The sequence below is a fragment of the Tachyglossus aculeatus genome, chromosome 1 (assembly GCF_015852505.1).
Source record: "Tachyglossus aculeatus isolate mTacAcu1 chromosome 1, mTacAcu1.pri, whole genome shotgun sequence".
Classification (NCBI taxonomy): domain Eukaryota; kingdom Metazoa; phylum Chordata; class Mammalia; order Monotremata; family Tachyglossidae; genus Tachyglossus; species Tachyglossus aculeatus.
This window is the reverse complement of record NC_052066.1, coordinates 39,793,053-39,814,069: the sequence shown is the minus strand read 5'-3', so window position 1 is coordinate 39,814,069 and position 21,017 is coordinate 39,793,053. Positions and strand designations below refer to the sequence as shown.

The 21,017-nt window shown below is 43.7% G+C and overlaps 1 protein-coding gene across 2 annotated transcripts in view; it reads left to right on the top strand.

Moving 5' to 3' along the window:
* Positions 1-21,017, top strand: part of PPM1L (protein phosphatase, Mg2+/Mn2+ dependent 1L) — a 395,821-nt gene that overhangs the window by 264,269 nt on the left and 110,535 nt on the right. For both annotated transcript variants that reach the window (XM_038749322.1, XM_038749332.1), the window contains exon 2: positions 2,471-2,645. In XM_038749322.1, the coding sequence (XP_038605250.1) occupies positions 2,471-2,645 (175 nt within the window). The remainder of the gene's footprint in view (positions 1-2,470; positions 2,646-21,017) is intronic.

The following is a 21,017-nucleotide window of genomic DNA, read 5'->3' as shown; positions in this document are numbered from 1 at the left end:
TACTAAGCGCTTGGGAGAATACAACAGAATTAGCAGACATGTTCCTTGTCATAATGAGCATAGCAATCAACCAATCAGTGGTATTTATTGAATGCTTACTAAGGGCAGAGCACTGTACTAACCTCTTGGGAGAGTACAATACAACAGATTTAGCAGAATATAATACAACAGAAATCCCTGCCCACAACAAGCTTACAGTCTAGGCAGGGAGACAGACATTAATATAAATAAATAAGTAATTTATAATACATAATTTAAAAATATGTCCACAAGTTCTATGGGGTTGGGGATGGAATGAATATCAAATCCCCCCTTTTCCTCAGCTTCCCCTCCGCTCTTTGTCGCTCCAACTCACTCCCTTTGCTCTACCCTCCCTTCCCCCCACAGTACTTCTGTATATATGTACATTTCTATAATTCTATTTATTTATGTTAATACCTGTGTACTTGTTTTGACGTGTATATATCTATAATTCTACTTATACCTGTTTACTTGTTTTAATGTCTGTCTCCCCCCTTCTAGACTGTAAGCCCGGTGTGGGCAGGGATCGTCTCTCTTTATTGCTGACTTGTACTTTCTAAGAGCTTAGTACAGTGCTCTGCACACAGTAAGTACTCAATAAATATGATTGAATGAATAATGAAATGTCCAAAGGTCACAGATCCAAATACTTAAACGATACAGAGGGGAGAGAGAGCCAGTGAAGAGAGGGCTCAATCAGGGAAGGCCTCTTGAAGAAGATGTGACCTTAATAATGCTTTGAAAATGGAGAGAGTGGTGGTCTGGTGTTTATGGAGGAGGGTGGGGGGAGTTTCAGGAAAGGGGGAGGATGTGGGAAAGGGGTCGGTGGCGAGAGAATAATAATAGTAATAATAATAATAATAATAGCATTTATTAAGCGCTTACTGTGTGCAAAGCACTGTTCTAAGTGCTGGGGAGGTTACAAGGTGATCAGGTTGTCCCACAGGGGGCTCACAGTCTTAATCCCAATTTTACAGATGAGGTAACTGAGGCCCAGAGAAGTGAAGTGACTTGCCCAAAGTCACACAGCTGGCAAGTGGCAGAGCCGGGATTTGAACCCATGACCTCAGACTCCAAAGCCCGTGCTCTTTCCACTGAGCCACGCTGCTTCTCTAATAGATGAGATCAGGGCATAGTGAGCAAGTTGGCTCTAGAGGAGTGAAGAGTGAGGCTGGACTGGTCTGGGCTATAATCCTGCAGTGCTAAAACTGACAGCTTTTACTCTAATCCCTACAAAATCTACCCAGAGGCTGAGATTTGGGGAAGATAAGGAGACTAATGGGAAGATTCCAAGACAGTACCGGCCATTGCAATGGGTCAGGTGGTAAAAAAAGACCATCATTACAGAGACAGTGTGGAATGGAGCATTCATTGCACACAGGTCTTCTCAGTCATAACCACACAGAGAAGGTCTCAGTCTCCAAAGTGTTATATGGTCAAATACCAATCAATCAATTGATCAGTAGTAGGTTCTGAGCACCAACTGTGTGCAGAACACTTTACTAAACACTTGGGAAAGTACAATAGAATCGGTAGACATGATTCCTGCCCTCGAGGAGTTTACAATCTAGAGGGTGAGATAGACACTAAAATAAAATACAGATAGGGTAGATTGTGTTTGTGTGTGGCCAGTTTTGAGAATACAACTAATTATTTTCTTGCCTCTCACCAACTATTAATGGCTTTTATTGCATATATTTTGAAATACATCAGCTCCAACCCATGCATTTTTTTAAGTAAACCCTGAGATGTATCTTTTCTGTGCATTTTCAATGACATTTTGTTTAAAGGAAGAAATGCTAATGTGATGCACACAGTAAGCGCTCAATAAATACGATTAAATGAATGAATGCAAAAATAAAAAAGATGTATTTGTAATTAAGGCACAATTCAAGGCTAAAGTAAACATACCCTTAAGCAATATTCGTTTCATAAGTATAACTGAAAATGATACTGTGGGAAGGTAGCTATTGTTTCTTCTTTATTTCATGTTTGGTTTAACTTTTCATTCTTCACAGAGAATTTCATTTTCACTGGGCCTTGTAGACTGTCCTTCAGGCAATCCAAGATTCCCAGAACAGCATACAGCAGGAGGCCGTATTGAAACAAGCAAAGGGATGCATTGCAGACACTCCCCAAATCAGGGACTATAGGACCAGAAAATCTTTGAAGTTCATTAACTACACCCCTGGCATTGAATCAGGGGGAGTGCAAGCCTACATTTTCTCTCTGCTGGGGCAGAATTCCTTATCAGTCAAAGCATTCAATAACTCAGGCTAAACTTTGACTAAGATTTGAATTTACTTCTGCCTGTCTTAAAGAAAAGGCACCCAGAGGAAAGGAACTATCTAATCCAATGCATATGTAAGTGTACATAAACCTAGTTTTCTGGAAGTCAAAGATGAATATATTAAAGAGTAATGGAGTTTTATCGTTGTTTTATGTGCAGTCTGCGGCTGAATATGTGAAATCCCGTCTACCTGAAGTTTTGAAACAACACCTGCAGGATTATGAGAAAGACAAAGAGAATAGCATCCTCTCTTACCAGACCATCCTGGAACAACAGATTCTGTCAATTGATCGAGAAATGCTGGAAAAATTGACTGTATCCTATGATGAAGCAGGTATGTTTAAAAGGTTTTGTTTTAGACGTCAGAACCCACAAGATTGGACTACCTTCTTGTCCAATTTTGAGATTTCAATGAAGTAAAAAGTGGAATTGGTAACTCTGGCCTCAAAGTAGTAAAGTAGAGTACTAGCAGACTTTTTCATCAATAGAAAATTTTGACCCTTCAGCAAATTCTCTAAACAGGCTTTTAATACCAAGCCCCTTTTAAAAGCAGCTGTTTTGGGAAGCTAAAATTTTTTTTGCATTTTATTACGATGTACTCGTATTGATTTTCTCTTAAATGTCATTCCAATTTTGGCTAACACCTAGATAATGTAAAATCAGTTTACCTGGAAAGTATTACTTGGATCAGATATAATAAAAATGTTTTCTTTCTTTAGGGAGCGGGATAGTATGAGCTAGTGGACAGAGCTGGGGATTAGTATTCAGGAGATCTGATTTCTAATTGCCATTCTGTCACTGGCCTGTATTATTTTCTTAGGCAAGTCACTTCATTGCTCTGTGTCTCAGTTTCCTTAACTGTAAAAAGGGCATAGGATACTTGCTTTCCCTACCTCTTAGGTTGTAAACTCTGTGGAGTGTAGATGTATCGTAAATCTACCCAGAAACGGCCTAGTGGATAGAATCAGAAGGAACTGGGTTCTAATTCCGATCCACCACTTGTCTGCTGTGTGACTTTGGGTAAGCCATTTAATTTATCTGTGCCTCAGTTACCTCATCTGTAAAATGGGGATTAAGACTGTGAGCCCCTTGTGGGACAGGGACTGTGTCCAATCTGCTTAGCTTGTATCTACCCCAGTGCTTAGGGTTAGAAGCATAGAACAGTGTTTGGCACATAGTAAGAGCTTAGTACAGTGCTTTGCACACAGTAAGCACTCAAAAATATGATTAAATGAATAAATAGTAAAAGCTTAACAAATACCATCATTATTACATCCCATCTTGACTCCTGCATCAGCCTCCTCACTGACCTCCCTGCATCCTGTCTCTCCTCTCTCTAGTCCATATTTCACCTGTTGCTTGTATCATTTTTCTGAAAAACGATTCTGTTCATAATTCCCATTTCTCAAAAACATCCAGTGGTTACCCACCTATCTCTGCAGCAAACAGAAACTTCTTACTCTTGACTTTAAGGCACTCAATCAACTCTCTCCCTCCTACACTACCTTGCTGATCTACTACAACCATTCCACACACTCCACTCCTTTAACACCAACCTACTTTCTCTACCTCAGTCTCGTCTATCTCACTGCTGACCCCTTTCTCATGTTCTCCCTTATGTCTGGAACTCCTTCCCCCTTCATATCCAACAGTCCGCCCCACTCCCAACCTTCAAAACCCTCCTAAAATCATATCAAGAGGCCTTCCCAGGACTAAGTCCTTTATTTCCCCTGTCTTTCCTCCCCACTGCACTTGGCTGTGTACAAGCTCGTACTCTAGACTGTAAGCTCATTGTGGGCCGGGAACCTGTCCGCAAATTCTGTTGTATTGTATAATAATGTGCTCTACAGGTAGTAAGTGCTTAATAAACACCACTGATTGATTGACTAAGCACTTTGATACTCAACCCCAGTCCCACAATACTTTTGTAAATATTCTTATACTTTACTATTTCCCCTTTCTGCAATCTACTTTAATGTCTTTCTCCCCTGTAGACCGTAAGCTCTTTCTGGGCAGGGCTTGTGACTACCAACTCTACTGTATTATACTATTAATGATTATTATTAATCATTTATTTAGCACTTACTGTGTGCAAAGCACTGTACTGAGTGCGTGGGAGAGTATGATGTAACATCAGACACATTCCCTGCCCACAACAAGCTCACAGTCTAGAGGAAGAGAGAGACATTAATATAAATAAATAAATAACAGATATACACATATTTGCTGTGGGGAAGAGAGGGAGGATGAGTGGAGGAGCAAGTACGAGCGGCGCAGAAGAGAGTGGGAGAAGAGGAGAGGAGGGCTCAGTCAGGGAAGGTTTCCTGGAGCTGTGCCTTCAATATGGCTTTTAAGCGCTTAGTACAGTGCTCTGCACATAGTAAGCACTCAATAAATATGATTGATTGATTGATTGATTGATTGGGGGAAAGCAATTATCTGTCTGATATGAGGAAGGAGGGCGTTCCAGGCCAAAGGTGGGTTGTGGCTGAGAGGATGGCGGCAAGAGAGATGGGATCAAGGTACAGTGAAAAGGTTAACAGTAGAGGGACGTAGTGTGCAGGCTGAGTTGTAGTAGAAGATCAGCGAGGTGAGGTAGGATGCGGCAAGGTGGTTTAGTGCTTTAAAGCCAATGATGAAGAGCTTTTGCGTGATACAGGGGTGGATGGGCAAACACTGGAGTTTCTTGAAGGATGGGGAAACATGGCCTGAACGTTTTTGAAGGAAGATAATTTGGGCAGCAGAATGGAGTATGGACTGGAGCGGAAAGAGACAGGAAGCAGAGAGGTCAGCAAGGAGGCTGATACAATAATCAAAGCGGGATGAGATAAGTGCTTGCATTAGCTCTCTCATTCACCCCTCACATCCAAGCTGTCACCAAAACCTGCCGGTCTCAGCTCCGCAACATTGCCAAGATCCGCCCTTTCCTCTCCATCCATACCACTACCCTGCTCGTTCCAGCTCTCATCCTATCCCGTCTGGACTACTGCATCAGCCTTCTCTCTGATCTCCCATCCTCGTGTCTCTCTCCACTTCAATCCATACTTCATGCTGCTGCCCGGATTAGCTTTGTCCAGAAACGCTCTGGGCATATTACTCCCCTCCTCAAAAATCTCCAGTGGCTACCAATCAATCTGCGCATCAGGCAGAAACTCCTCACCCTGGGCTTCAAGGCTCTCCATCACCTCGCCCTCTCCTACCTCACCTCCCTTCTCTCCTTCTACAGCCCAGCCCGCACCCTCCGCTCCTCCGCCGCCAATCTCCTCACCGTACCTCGTTCTCGCCTGTCCCGCCATCGACCCCCGGCCCACTTTATCCCCCGGGCCTGGAATGCCCTCCCTCTGCCCATCCGCCAAGCTAGCTCTCTTCCTCCCTTCAAGGCCCTACTGAGAGCTCACCTCCTCCAGGAGGCCTTCCCAGACTGAGCCCCTTCCTTCCTCTCTCCCTCGTCCCCCTCTCCTTCCCCCCATCCTACCTCCTTCCCTTCTCCACAGCAGCTGTATATATGTATATATTTTTGTACATATTTATTACTCGATTTATTTATTTTACTTGTACATATCTATTCTATTTATTTTATTTTGTTAGTATGTTTGGTTTTGTTCTCTGTCTCCCCCTTTTAGACTGTGAGCCCACTGTTGGGTAGGGACTGTCTCTATATGTTGCCAATTTGTTCTTCCCAAGTGCTTAGTACAGTGCTCTGCACATAGTAAGCTCTCAATAAATATGATTGATGATGATTAATATGGTAGCAGTTTGGATGGAGAGGAAGGGGTGGATTTTAGCAATGTTGTGGAGGTAGAACTGATAGGATTTAGTGATGGCTTGAATACGTAGGTAGAGCAAGGTTAAGGGCTTGTGAGACCGGAAGGATGGTGGTGCCATCAACAGCGATGGGACAGTGACCAGGAGGACAGGGTTTGGGTGGGAAGATTAGAAGTTCAGTTTTAACCATATTAAGTTTGAGGTGATGGGAGGACATCCAAATAGAGAAGTCCTGAAGGCAGAAGGAAATGCAAGACTGCAGAAAGGGAGAGAAATCAGGGCTGGAGATATAGATTTGGGTGTCATCAGCATAGAGGTGGTGGTTGAAGTGAGTGAATGAGTTTTCAAAGGGAGTTGGTGTAGATGGAGAAAAGAAGGGACCCAGAACTGAACCGAGGGACCCCCACAGTTAGGGGATGGGAGGCAGAGGAGAAAGCCCGTGAAGGAAACTGAGAATGAGTGGCCAGAGAGATAGGAGGTGGACCAGGAGAGGACAGTGTCAGTGAAGCTGAGGTTGGATAATGTTTCCAGGAGAAGGGAGTGGTCGACAGTGTCAAAGGCAGCTGAGAAGCAGAGGAGGATAAGGATGGAATAGAGACCGTTGGATTTGGCAAGAAGGAGTCATTGGTGACTTTTGAGAGGGTGATTTCTTTGGCGTGAAGGGGACGGAAGCCAGATTGGAGGGGGTCAAGTTGAGAATTGGAGGAGAGGAACTTGAGGCAGTGGGTGTAGACAGTTCGCTCAAGGAGTTTGGAGAGGAATGGTAGGAGGGAGATGGGGTGATGACTGGAAGGAGCCATGGGGTCAAGAGAGGATTTTATTTTAGGATGAGGGAGATATAGGCATGCTTAAAAGCAGTGGGGAAGAAGCCATTGGAGAGTGAACAGTTGAATATGGCAGTTAGGAAGGGAAGAAGGGAGGGGACAAGTGTTTTGATGAGGTGCAAAGGAATGGTGTCAGATACACAGGTGGAGGGGGTGGATTTTGAGAGAAGGCAGAAGGTTTCCTCTGGAGATAATGCTGGGAAAGATGGGAGAGTTGAAGGGGCCTCAAGAGGGGCAGGGAAGATTTTCAGGACCTCATGCCTGATATTGTCAATTTCGTTGATGAAGTTAGGTGGCCAGGTCATTTGGTGCAAGAGATGGGGGAGGCGGGGGCCCAGGAGGCCAGAGGAGTGTTGTAAATGTCTGGAACAACTGGCGAGGGCAATGGGCATGGAAGTCAATAAGGGTGGAGACAGTTTTGGCAGGCGAGGAGAGGGCAGAGTTAAGGCATGCAAGGATAAACTTGTAATGGATGAAGTCGGCCTGATAGCTAGATTTCCATTAGCAATGCTCTGCGGCTCTTGCACGGGAACGAAGGAGGCAGACTGTAGAGGTGATGCAGGGCTGAGGATTAGTGGTATGAGATTGACGAAGGGGTAGGGGAGTGAATGAGTTGAGTTCAGTAGAGACGATGGTGTTGAGAGTGTTAATTTGGTCGTTGAGGGAAGGTAGTTTGGGTATGGAGGCTAAATGGGGCTTGATGATTTGAGTAAATTGGATGGCGTCAAAAGATCGGATGTCTCTGTGGGGGAACAGTACGGATTTATGGGGAGGAGGTGTATGGGAGAGAAGGTAGGTGAAGAGGTTGTGGTCAGATAGAGGGATTTCAGAGTTGCTGAGGGTAGAGATTGTGTAGTGGCTAGAGATGATAAGATCTAGCAGGCGTCCAAGTTGGTGAGTCGGGGAAGTGGAGTGGAGTACGTCAGTGGAGTTGAGGAGTGATCGAAGGCGGGCAGCGGAAGGGTTATCAGAAACATCTACTCCCCTAATTCTCCTGGAGGGGAATCTCAAATCACGTAGTTCATGATCTCAAACAACACTGACACTGCTCCCTCCTGGTTCACCTCCTATCTCTCTGGCTGCTCCTTCTCTTTGTGGGCTCCTCCTCTGGCTCCCATCCCCTAACTGTGGGAGTCCCTCAGGGATCAGTTTGGGGTCCCTTGCTATTCTCCATTCATCCCCATGGCTTCAACCACCATCTTATTTAAGCGCTTACTATGTGGTAAGCACTGATCTAAGTGCTGGGATAGATACAAGTGAGTTAGGTTGGACAGAGTCCATCTTCCTCATGGGGTCTCACAGAATTAATCCCCACTTTACAGAAGAGGGAACTGAGGCATAGAGAAGTGAATGACCTGACCAAGTTCACACAGCATACAGATGGCAGAACCAGGAATAGAAATCAGGTCCTTCTGATTCCCAGGCCTGTGCTCTATCCACTAGACCATGCTGCTTCTCTATGTAGGTGATTCCCAAATCTAAATCTCCAGCCCTGATTTCTCCTTTTTTGTAGTCTCATATTTCCTTCTGCCTTCAGGACATCTCTACTTGGCTGTCCCACCTACACGCCTCTGACTTAACATGTCTAAAACAGAGCTCCCTATCTTCCCACCCAAACCCTGTCCTCCCAGTGACTTTCCCATTTCTGTTGGCAGCACCACCATTCTGCCTGTCTCACAAGCCTGTAACCTTGGCATTATCCTCAATTCACCTCTCTCATTCAACCCACATATTCAATCTGTCACCAAATCCAGTTTGTTTGACCTTCACAACTTGGCTAAAATCTCCCCTTTTCTCTCCATCCAAACTGCTGCTGCATTGATGAGAAGCAGTGGTGGCCTAGTGGAAGGAGCCTGGGCTTGGGAGTCAGAGGTCGTGGGTTCTAATTCTGACTCTGCCACTTATCAGCTGTGACCTTGGGCAAGTCACTTAACTTCTCTGTGCCTCAATTACCTCATCTGTAAAATGGGGAGTAAGCCTGTGAGTCCCATGTCGCACAACTTGATTACTTTGTATCTACCCCAGCGACTGGAACAGTGCTTGGCACATAGTAAGTGCTTAACAAATACTATTATTATTATTATTATTATTATCTAAGCACTTATCCTGGCCCTCCTTGGCTGCTGCATCAACCTCTTTGCTGACCTTCCTGCCTCTTTTCTCTCCCCACACCAGTCCATACTTTATGCTACTGCAGGGATCACTGTTCTAGAAAAATATTCAGTGTGTGTTTCCCCACTCCTTGGGAGTGTCCAGTTTAGCTGCCTGCACACCTCTGCATTGAGTGGAGGCTTCTTACCGTTGGCTTTGGAGCGCTCAGTCACCTTTCAGTCAGCCAGTCAGTGAATTGTATTCATTGAGCGCTTACTGCATAGAGCACTGTCCTAAGTGCTTTGGAGAGTACAATATAACAGACACATTTCCTGCCCACAATGAGCTTACAGTCTAGTGGGGAAGACAGACATCCATTTCCCCTTCTGTCTTGCCTCACTGGTTTCCCACTACAGCTCAGCACGTTCACTGAGCTCCTTTAGCGCTACCTTGCTCATTGTACCTCGATCTCATCTATATCAGCAACAAAGAGAAGCAGCATGGCTCAGTGGAAAGAGCACGGGCTTTGGAGTCAGAGGTCATGGGTTCAAATTCCGACTCCGCCAATTGTCAGCTGTGTGACTTTGGGCAAGTCACTTAACTTCTCTGAGCCTCAGTTCCCTCATCTGTAAAACGGGGATTAAGATTGTGAGCCCCCTGTGGGACAACCTGATCACCTTGTAACCTCCCCAGCACTTAGAACAGTGCTTTGCACATAGTAAGTGCTTAATAAATGCCATCATTATTATTATTATCTGGCCTGGAACTCCTTCCCCCTTCATATCCTATAAACAGTCTCCCTCCCCACCTTCGAAGTCGTATTAAAATCACATCTCCTCCAAGAGACCTTACCTGAATAAGCCCTCATAGCACATATATAAATAAATATCTGTAATTTATTTTAATGTCTCTCTCCCCTCTGGATTCTAAGCTTCTTGTCGGCAGGGAACATTTCTAGCAACTCTGTTACTGTATTCTCCCAAGCTATACTGCACACAGTATGCATTCAGTTAATTTGATTGACTGACTGATTCCTGGGGCTCAATTCCTGGGGCTTGAATAATAATAGTAGTAATACCTTGGTTGGTGTATAGCACTTTTATTTTTCCAAATTTCATTCACACCCCTTCTCTCATTTTATTCTAATGTCCTCTTGCGGTAGGGAGAAATAACATCATCATCATCATCATCAATGGTATTTATTAGGCAGTAACTGTGTGCAGAGCACCGTATTGAGTGCTTGGGTCATTATCCTCATTTTACAGGTGGATGAAGAAACTGATGCTTAGCGAGAAGTCAAGTGATTGTCCTTGGTCCCACAGCAAGGCAAGGGGAGATTTGAAATTCGAACTTACGGCTCCAAACTCCCAGCCCCATGCTCTTTCCACTAGGCCATGCTGCCTCCATGGGGTTGGGTATACATACTGTGCTACCTCCCGCTCACCATCCCAAGAATGCACAGTTGGATTGGTGGTGGCCCCAGGCCCAGAAAGCTTATGGTTCAGAGCTCCATGTAGCAGGCGGTGGGCTCTCTTGCATTCTTGTCCAGAACTGCCTGGGCAGATGGCTTCAGTCTTTTTCTAGAATTCCAAAGGGACCATTGGGCTGATTTGTTAAAGGACAATGAAGCATGCTAGATTTTGAAAGGCCAAGATCTTCAGAGCTGTTAGCCTAGGGTTTGGGTAGGTTTTGGGAATCATCAACTCCTCCGGCTTGAGAGGAGGGACTGTGTTCTACTGTCATGAGAAGCAGCATGGCCTAGTGGAAAGCATGGGCTTTGGAGTCAGATGACCTGGGTTCTAATCCCAGCTCTGCCACTTCTCTTCTGTGTGATCTTGGGCAAGTCATTTAACATCTCTGGGGCTCAGTTACCTCATCAGTAAAATGGGGATTAAGACAGCGAGCCCTATGTGGGACAGGGACTGTGTCTGACTCAATTATCTTGTATCTACTCTTGTGCTTAGTATGTTGCCTGGCACATAGTAAGTGCTGAGCACCACAATTATTATTATTATTATTATTATTATTTCATTGCATGCTCCTAAGGGACTAGTGTAATCCTCTGCATGAAATAGGTGCTCATTAAGTACCTCCAACAATACGTCAGTGTTTACCAATGTAAAGAAAGATGAAAATGGCAGTTCCCATTGAATCTGTGTTGTACATTCCCTATGAAATGTCTGAGATCAAAAACAGGGCCAGGCTAGGGCTAAGCATGGGGGTAACACTACTACTTCTTCTGTTCGAGTCCAGGAGTGGAATTCAGAGGGCAACTGCTTGAGCATCTGTGTCCCGCATTCATAATTTTCCTACCTTTCTTGGCCCCTGAAAGGTTGGATCCGGCCAGATTGTGGCAGGCCGGATTTGACAAGGCTCTAGGGGCACAGTTATTCAAAGAGAGCAATGTTGCTACATATTAAGGAGGGAGGTAAATTCTGACCTCCAACAAGGAGGATTTTATTGTGTCTTTGGGAATATTACTCCTTTGCTGACCATATGTCCTGCATTAATCAAGAGAATTACAGAGCATTGAAGATGACTAATTGGTTGATGACTCTGGACAAATCGAGAAAACTCTGCAGATGTCCCTGAGCTGAGCCTGCTTTGGCTAAACCAGTCAACCCACAGGACACTGGTCCCCAGCTGTTTTCACTTTAAATAAGAATAATAATAATGGATAATTATGGTACTTGTTAAGCTATGTGCTAAGCACTAAGCTATGTGCTTTGTGCTAAGTGCTGGGGTAGATTCAAGTTAATACGGTTGGACACCGTCCCTGTCCCACATCATCATCAATCGTATTTATTGAGCGCTTACTGTGTGCAGAGCACTGTACTAAGCGCTTGGGAAGTACAAGTTGGTAACATATAGAGACAGTCCCTACCCAGCAGTGGGCCACATGGAGCTCACACTTTTAATACCCATTTTACAGATGAGGTAACCGAGGCACAAAGAAGCTAAGTGACTTGTCCAAGGTCACACAGCAGACCTGTGGTGGAGCTGGGATTAGAACCCAAATCCTTTTGACTCCCAGGCCTTTGCTTTATCCACTAAGCATGCTGTTGCTTATAGAACTATACATGCATAGTGTAAATTCTAAATCTTTATGGGATTTAGGTATATGGAAGGACTTCTCATACTCCACACTTTATCCTAACCCCCGCTCTCACAGTGGTTAAAGAAGATGAATGATGTATATTTGGGATAGGGTTCAGTAGACCAGTTTTCAGCAAATATAATAAGGTTAGCTTAGAGTTTCCTTAAATGTGGTTTTCCAGTATGTCACATGCAGGTGTGCAATATGTTGGGATCAAGTGTTTTAAACTCTTCTTCTCTGATCCTGAATGCTACACGTGTCCTGACAAGTTGGGATAAAGTAAACAACAGAGTCGTATGTTCAGGAGAAAAGCAGTTACTCATATTTGGGTATTTTTCTTTGATTATCTGAGCCTGAACACCAACTTTGTGAGTAGGTGTAGGCCCCTGAAAACTCAAGGAAAGAAAGTTGAGTATTTTTTCCACTGGGGAAGCCTGAATGCCAGGAGTGGATGGAAAGCCATCTGAACCCAGGTCTTGCGCACAGTAAGTGCTTTAAAAATGCCATTAAAAAAACCCTGGGAAGGAGCCTTAATCTTGGTACCTCTGGACCTTCAAGCATAGGTTTATTCACTCATTCATTCAGCTGTATTTAGAGAAGCAGCGTTGCTCACTGGAAAGAGCACGGGCTTTGGAGTTCAGAGGTCATGGGTTCAAATTCCGACTCCGCCAATAGTCAGCTGTGTGACTTTGGGCAAGTCACTTAACTTCTCTGGGCCTCAGTTACCTCATCTGTAAAATGGGGATTAAGACTGTGAGCCCCCCGTAGGACAACCTGATCACCTTATAACCTCCCCAGCCTTAGAACAGTGCTTTGCACATAGTAAGTGCTTAATAAATGCCATTATTATTATTATTATTGTAGAGTACTTATTTTGTGCAGAGCATTGTACTAAGCACTTGGGAGAGTACAATATAATAATGGCATTTATTAAGTGCTTACTATGTGCAAAGCACTATCAGCACCATCTCAAAGCCCAAGGAAAGAAGCAGTGAGAAGCAGCGGGAAGCAGTGTGGTCTAGTGGAAAGATCATGGGCTGGGAGTCAGAGGACCTGGATTATAATAATAATAATAATAATAATAATGATAATAATAATGGCATTTGTTAAGCACTTACTATGTGCAAAGCACTGTTCTAAGCGCTGGAGGGGATACAAGGTGATCAGGTTGTCCCACAGAGGGCTCAGAGTCTTAATCCCCATTTTAAAGATGAGGTAACAGGCTCAGAGAAGTTAAGTGACTTGCCCAAGGTCACACAGCAGATATGTGGTGGAGCTGGGATTCGAACCCATGACCTCTGACTCCAAAGCCCATGCCCTTTCCACTGAGCCACGCTGCTTCTCTTCTAGTCCCAGCTCTAGCACTTGTCAACTATGTGACATTGGACAAGTCCTTTAACTTCTCTGTGCCTCAATAATCTCATCTGTAAAATGGGGATTTAGAACCATGAGTCCCACGTAGGACATGGACTGTGTCCAACCTGATTAGCTTGTATTTACCCCAGTGCTTAGAACAGACTGTGGCACATTGTAAGTGCTTAACAAATACCATTAAAAAAAAAAAAAGAAAAGTCAGTGTGAGTGTTAATGCAAGTGCAAAATTGGCCATGCTGTAAGTAGAAAAATCTAGAGAAACTCATAGCTTTCCAGGAGTCATTTCTTAAATGTGAGAGTAAATACTTCAAGTAGGAAGAGGATTGAATATTTTAATCAGTCAATCAATCGTATTTATTGAATACTTGCCCTGTGCAGAGCACTGTACTGAGTGCTTGGGAGAGTACAATACAACAGAATTAGCAGACACATTCCCTGCCCATAATAAGTTAATAGTCTAGAGGGGGAGACAGACATTAATATGAATAAATAATTTATAATATAGAATTTGAAGATATGTACATAAATGCTGTGGGGTTGGAGTTCCGGTTGGGGAGAATATCAAATGTCCAAAGGTCGCAGATTGAGGTGCGTAGACGCAGCAGAAGGGAGAAGAGGGTTTAATCGGGGAGGGCTTCTTGGAAATAATAATAATAACGATGGCATTTATTAAGCACTTACTATGTGCAAAGCACTGTTCTAAGCGCTGGGGAGTTTACAAGGTGATCAGGTTGTCCCACATGGGGCTCACAGTCTTCATCCCCATTTTACAGATGAGGGTACTGAGGCCCAGAGAAGTGAAGTGACTTGCCCAAAGTCACACAGCTGACAAGTGGCGGAGCCGGGATTTGAACCGATGACCTCGCTGCTTCTCAAGATGTTGTCTTAGTAATGCTTCGAAGGTGGAGAGAGTAGTGGTCTGGCATATATGGACAGGGAGGGGAGTTCCAGCTGGAGGGATGATGTGGGAAAGGGTTTGGCGGTGAGTATATAGTTCCCTGTAGTTTCTAAAAGCAGGAGTAAAGCAGGAGGGCTTACAAATCCCTTTCCTAATCGTCAGTGGCTGTCAGGGGGCTTTCAGGGGGCAACAACAACAACAATAATAATAATAATAGTATTTGTTAAGCACTTACTATGTGTGAAGCACTGTTCTAAGTCCTGGGGGGGGATGGAAGGTAATCAGGTTGTCCCACATGGAGCTCACAGTCTTAATCCCCATTTTACAGATGAGGTAACAGAGACACAGAGAAGTTAAGTGACCTGCCCAAAGGCACACAGCTCACAAGTGGCAGAACCGAGATTAGAACCCATAACCTCTGATTCCTGAGCCTGTGCTCTTTCCACTGAGCCATGCTGCTTCTCAATCCAAGAGGACCTGAGGAAGAAGGACCTCAGGCAATTTTGCAAGTTGTTCTTTTTGCTGTCCAATCAGCTTCCTACTGGCCACTGCTAAAAACTGTGGCAGGCTGAGGACTGCCACAGCCTGTGAGATTTCTAAGGCTTGTGTCTTTGTGCATTCCAGACAAAAACTTTTCTATTGGGAGCCCTAAGGAATTCAGAAAGTAATAACAAGAAGAAGTATCCCCTCTTGAGCCTATTTTACTTAAAAATTGATGTTTAAAAAAAGCCACCAGCCTCCTCTAATGGAACCATTAAAATTCTCATAACCAGTGGTCTCCAGAATAAAGCCATTTGCTGCCATGGAGAAAAAGAAATAATGAATCTAGAAACTGAAACAGGGAATGAGATTATGAAATGATTTAGGTCTTTCTAATAGCATAAAATGCAATAAAGATATTTTTGCAAGTGGCGTACTAGAGAATTTCTCTTTTAATGGTATTTGTTAAGTGCTTACTATATACCAGGCCCCGTACAAAGCTCCGGGGTAGAGACAACATAATCAAGTTGGACACAGTCCATGTACACATGGGGCTAACATTCTTAATCCCTATTTTACAGATAAGATAAATGAGGCACAGAGAAGTGAAGTAATTTGCCCAAGGTCAATCAGCAGACAAGTGGTAGAGCCCGAGATTAGAAACCAGGCCCTCTGACTCCCAGGACCATGCTCTTTCCACTAGGTCATGGTGCTTCTACCTGATTTCCTGGCCTGATTCCTAATCAAGGCTCAAGAAAACTAGGTCCAGTGATACTATTTTGTTGTCCACCTTTAAATTCACCGCTCGGAATTTATGTAGCCCTGATTGATTGATTACATGAACACTTTAATAGTTATTACAAAAACCTCAAGGAAAATACACTGGTCTAATAGTCACTCTTACTAAAGAATAAGTTTAATTTAAAAATAAAAACTGCAGGGAGGAAATGAAGAACTAGTATTGAACTCTATGAACAGGAAATGGCGCCTTTAGAGATTTAAACATTGAAGCTGGAGCTGTGCTGATCATTCTAATCAAGTTATCATTGTTTACTACAAGAGCAGTAAATGGTGCTACCTGCTCTTGAAGTAATATTTGATTACAAGTACCATGCAAAAGAAAATAATTGCAACAGATGTTCACAATCCCAAGTTGTTCAGTTTTCTGGTGATGGTGGGGTTAGCTGCATCTCCTTGCCCTCTAATTGGATGAAGCTTCTATTCCAAAAGTTCAGGAAGTAGCAATGTCCCCATTTTTATGATGAGCTTTAATGAGCTCCAAGCCAAAGATGTGACCTGTGGTCCGTGAAGTAGAAATGGCTTAAGAAAGCGCTGCTATTTGGCATTTCTGGTGTCATGTATCCTTCCATTTTTTATTTTGGATCTCTCTGTGTGTCTTTGGGCTGACTGAGAGACAGAGGACATCACTGATCATAAGCAGCAGGAATGCTGTTGGTGTCAAGTTAGATTAAGTCTTTGAGAGCTACTGAATGCTTAGAAATTTCACCTGATACCTGTTCTGCTGAAAGGCACTATTTTAAAGACTGTCTTTGGTCTAGGAAAACAGTTCACATGGCGAGTTCAGTATTCTGTAAAACAGTTCACATGGCGAGTTCAGTATTCTGTAAGAATTAACCTTACATGTTGTACTACTGATGGAATATTCGAAGAATGAAGAGTTTTTCATTCACATCCTCATCTGAAACACTTGAACTTGCTTATGATGGTTTAATGAAAGTTAGCAGGCAAAAACTACTTGGATGATTGCTGAGGTGTCTGAAATAGAATGTCAGGCAAGAAGGTTTTTGAAATCTGCCCTCTCATATACTGCTTGCCTCGTTGGTTAGAGGAGGAGCTGAACCACCCATCCACTTCTTCAGTTTCCCACACCTAGTCCTTTCTCCTCATGGCATTCACACTTGTTTGGTACTTTTCTTTCCTTTTTTGTGTGTGTGGTATTTTTTAAGCACTTACGATGTGCCAGGTATTGTACTAAGCCCTGGGGTAGATACAAGCTAACCAGGTTGGATAAAGTCGATGTCCCACATGGGACTCACAGTCTTAGTCCCCATTTCACAAATGAGGTAACTGAGGCTGAGGCATGGAGAAGTGAAGTGACTTGCCCAAGATCACACAGCAGGCAACTGGCAGGGCTGGGATTAGAAGCCAGGTCTTTCAGATTCCCAGGCTTGTACTCCATTAGGCCTTACTACTTCTCAATCAGTTGAGGAGTTTATTGAGTGCTGATTTGATTCCATCCAAGTCACTGTGTATTTTAATCATCAATGAGTACCTCCTTTGGATTAAGCATTGGTCTAAATGCTTAGGTTAATTTCAAAAGAAAAATAAAGTTCTGCCCTCTAAATTCTAATGGGAGTGACCTGACACAATCACAAAGAAACAATTTGATGAAAGGTGAAACAGGCATAGAATTCAGCAGTGTAACTAAGAGAAATGCAGAACAATCTGAAGAGATACTTAAAGCAGTTAGGCCTTTTCAGGCCAGAGAGTAGGGAAGAAGATTTATTGAGGAAGACCAGAAGCAGCATAGTTTAGTATATAGAACATGGGCCTGGGAATCAGAAGGACCTGGGTTCTAATCCCGTATCCACCATTTGTCTGCTGTGTGACATTGAGCAAAGTCACTTCACTTCTCTGTGTCTCAGAGAAGTCTGTAAAATGGGGATTTTTGAGTGTAAGCTGCATGTGGGACAGAGACTGTGTCCAACCTCATTAACGTGTATCTACCCCAGTGCTTAGAACAGTGCTTGACATATAGTAAGCACTTAACAAGTACCATAACTGCTATTATTATTATTATTACTTCATGATGATTAATGAGGGTTTGTTTCAAAGCTACTTTATGGTATTTAGTTGTACTTTGGGGTGGACAAATGGTCAAAGTGGACATTTTCCAAATTTTTTTTTATTTTTCTGCATTAATCAATCAGTCAATGATATTTATTGAGCGCTTATTGTGCTGAGTACAAAGTAACAATAGAGAACCTTTCAGAGTTAATCCAGAAGTCTGTGTTTAACAGTAAGAATAAGAGAGTTCCAGAAAAATATGTTTTCAAATTGCAGTGATATTTCATCCCACTGAAACCAAATAGTCTGGTGTACTTATTCTTTTTTTTAATTCTTCAGGTTTTTTCTTTTTTTTTTTTTTACTTTTTCATCTTACTCCTTCAATGGCCTTCCATTGTGTTCTTAACCTGCTCCTTGCCATCATCTGGTGGCCAGCCTTTATCAGTCCCAGCCCAGCCATTCAGAGCCTGGCTCTCATTGCCTGCTTGCCTGCTCTATACTTGAGTCTGAAGAGGGCCAGGGAATGAAGCTGAAAAATGAAGGAAGTTTGAGGAGGAAGTCATACATCCCCTGACAACTCCTCCCTGCTTTGTGCCCTTCCCACTCGTGTACCATCTCTGTGTTATTGTACAGTGCTATTCATACAGTAAGTGCTCAGAAAACACAATCGATTGATTTATTGATTCCCTCCTTTTGACCCCATCTCTGTCTGCCATCTTTGTGAGCAGATCATCTCCTCAAAATTGGTGTCATGGGAGTAAGAGAAGCCAGCATTAGATGATCTGATACTTACCATCAGAAGCAGCATGGCTCAGTGGAAAGAGCACGGACTTTGGAGTCGGTGGTCATGGGTTCAAATCCCCACTCCGCCAATTGTCAGCTGTGTGACTTTGGGCAAGTCACTCAACTTCTCTGTGCCTCAGTTACCTCATTTGTAAAATGGGGATTGACTGTGAGCCCCTCGTGGGACAACCTGATCACCTTGTATCCCCCCAGTGCTTAGAACAGTGCTTTGCACATAGTAAGCGCTTAATAAATGTCATCATTATTGTCAGAATTTTGCAGCCGTAGGAGCCTCCATAGTTAAATCTTCCACCTCATTCCAATCAATTTCCATAATGCTAGCCCTGAACATCTGTTAATGGTATTTATTGAATGTTAACTGTGTGCTGAGCACTGTACTACACGATTAGCCAGTCGATCGTATATATTGAGGGCTTACTGTGTTCAGAGCACTATAGTAAGTGCTGGGGAGAGTACAGTATAACAATATAATGGACACATTACCTGTCCACAACATTATAGAGGGAGAGACAGACATTAATATAAATGAATATATTACAGATCTGTACATAATAATAATGATGGCATTTATTAAGCACTTACTATGTGCAAAGCACTGTTCTAAGTGCTGGGGAGGTTACAAGGTGATCAGGTTGTCCCGGGGGGCGGGGGGGGGGGGGGCTCACAGTTTTAATCCCCATGTTACAGATGAGGGAACTGAGGCCCAGAGAAGTGAAGTGACTTGCCCAAAGTCAAACAGCTGATAGTTGGCAGAGCCGGGATTGAACCCATGATCTCTGACTCCAAAGCCCAGGCTCTTTCCTCTGAGCCACTCCGCTTCTCTCCACATAAGTGCTGTGGGGCTGGGAGTGGGAATGAATAAAGGGAGCAGGTCAGGGCAACACAGAAGGAAGTGAGAGAAGAAGAAAAGAGGGCTTTGTCAGGAAGACTCCTTGGAGGAGATGCCTGCAATAAGGCTTTGAAAGGGGGAGAGTAATTGTCTGTCACATTTGAGGAGGAAAAGCATTTCAGGCCAGAGGCAGGGCTTGGGCAAGGGGTCGGCGGTGACATATGCGGGATTGAGACACAATGAGAAGGTTAGCATTAGAGGAGAGAAGTGTGCAGGCTGGATTGTAGTAGGAGAGTAGCAAAGTGAGGTAGAAGGGGACAAGCAGATTGAGAGCTTTAAAGCTGATAGTGAGGAGTTTCTGCTTCATGCAGAGGTGGACTTGGGGGAGTATGATGCAACATTCATTCAGTCAGTCATTTATTGAGTGCTTACTGTGTGCAGAGCACTCTACTAAGCGCTTGGGAAGTACAAATCGGCAACATATAGACACATTCCCTGTCCACAATGAACTTATGGTACAGAGGGAGAGACAGGTGTTAATTAAAATTAATTATATATACATATATAATTATATATATTACATATAATATTTTTATTATATCAGATGCCCATACATGCTCTGCTCTCCCCTCTCTTTGGTGTCCTTTGGATTTCTGCCCATGAGCTCACTCCCTCTGCTCCCCAGATCTTTCACATCACTACCTGTCTCCCGCTGACCCAGCCCTGGTCCCTGGATGCTGTGGTTCTGATGCCGTTTTTTTAAGTGCCTACTATATGCCATACACTGTGCAGAGTGATGCTCCCCAAAGCCCGCTCCTCCCTTCCCCTGCAGTTCCCTCCTCTGAGTTTCCCTACCAATGCCACCAGGGAGAGAATTAGAGATTCTTGGGGCAAACCTGGTGTGTGGAATTAGGGTCAAGAAAGCCATGGGAATGTAATAAACGGGGCTGGCTGAGCTAGGAAAGAGCAGCAATCAATTCAATTAAGAGGAGACCCGAACTTTAACCCCTACCTCATCATCATCATCAATCGTATTTATTGAGCGCTTACTGTGTGCAGAGCACTGTACTAAGCGCTTGGGAAGTACAAGTTGGCAACATATAGAGACAGTCCCTACCCAACAGTGGGCTCACAGTCTAAAAGGGGGAGACAGAGATCAAAACCAAACATACTAACAAAATAAAATAAATAGAATAGATATGTACAAGTAAAATAAATAAATAAATAAATAGAGTAACAAATATGTACAAACATATATACATATATACAGGTGCTGTGGGGAAGGGAAGGAGGTAAGATGCAGGGGATGGAAATGGGGACGAGGGGGAGAGGAAGGAAGGGGCTCAGTCTGGGAAGGCCTCATGTGAAGCATGTGGAGCTGATGTGAAGCAGCGTGGAGAAGCAGCGTGGCTCACTGGAAAGAGCAGGGGCTTTGGAGTCAGAGGCCACAGGTTCAAATCCTGGCTCTGCCAATTGTCAGCTGTGTGACTTTGGGCAAGTCACTTAGCTTCTCTGTGACTCAGTTCCCTCATCTGTAAAATGGGGATTAAGATTGTGAGCCCCCCGTGGGGCAACCTGATCACCTTGTAACATCACCAAGTGCTTAGAACGGTGCTTTGCACATTGAGCTTAATAAATGCCATCATTATTATTGTTATTATTGTTGTTAGGTGGAACCATCCTGACAATCCAGTGAAGATCAAGAAAGGACATAGTTGACGTGAAGCTAGACTATA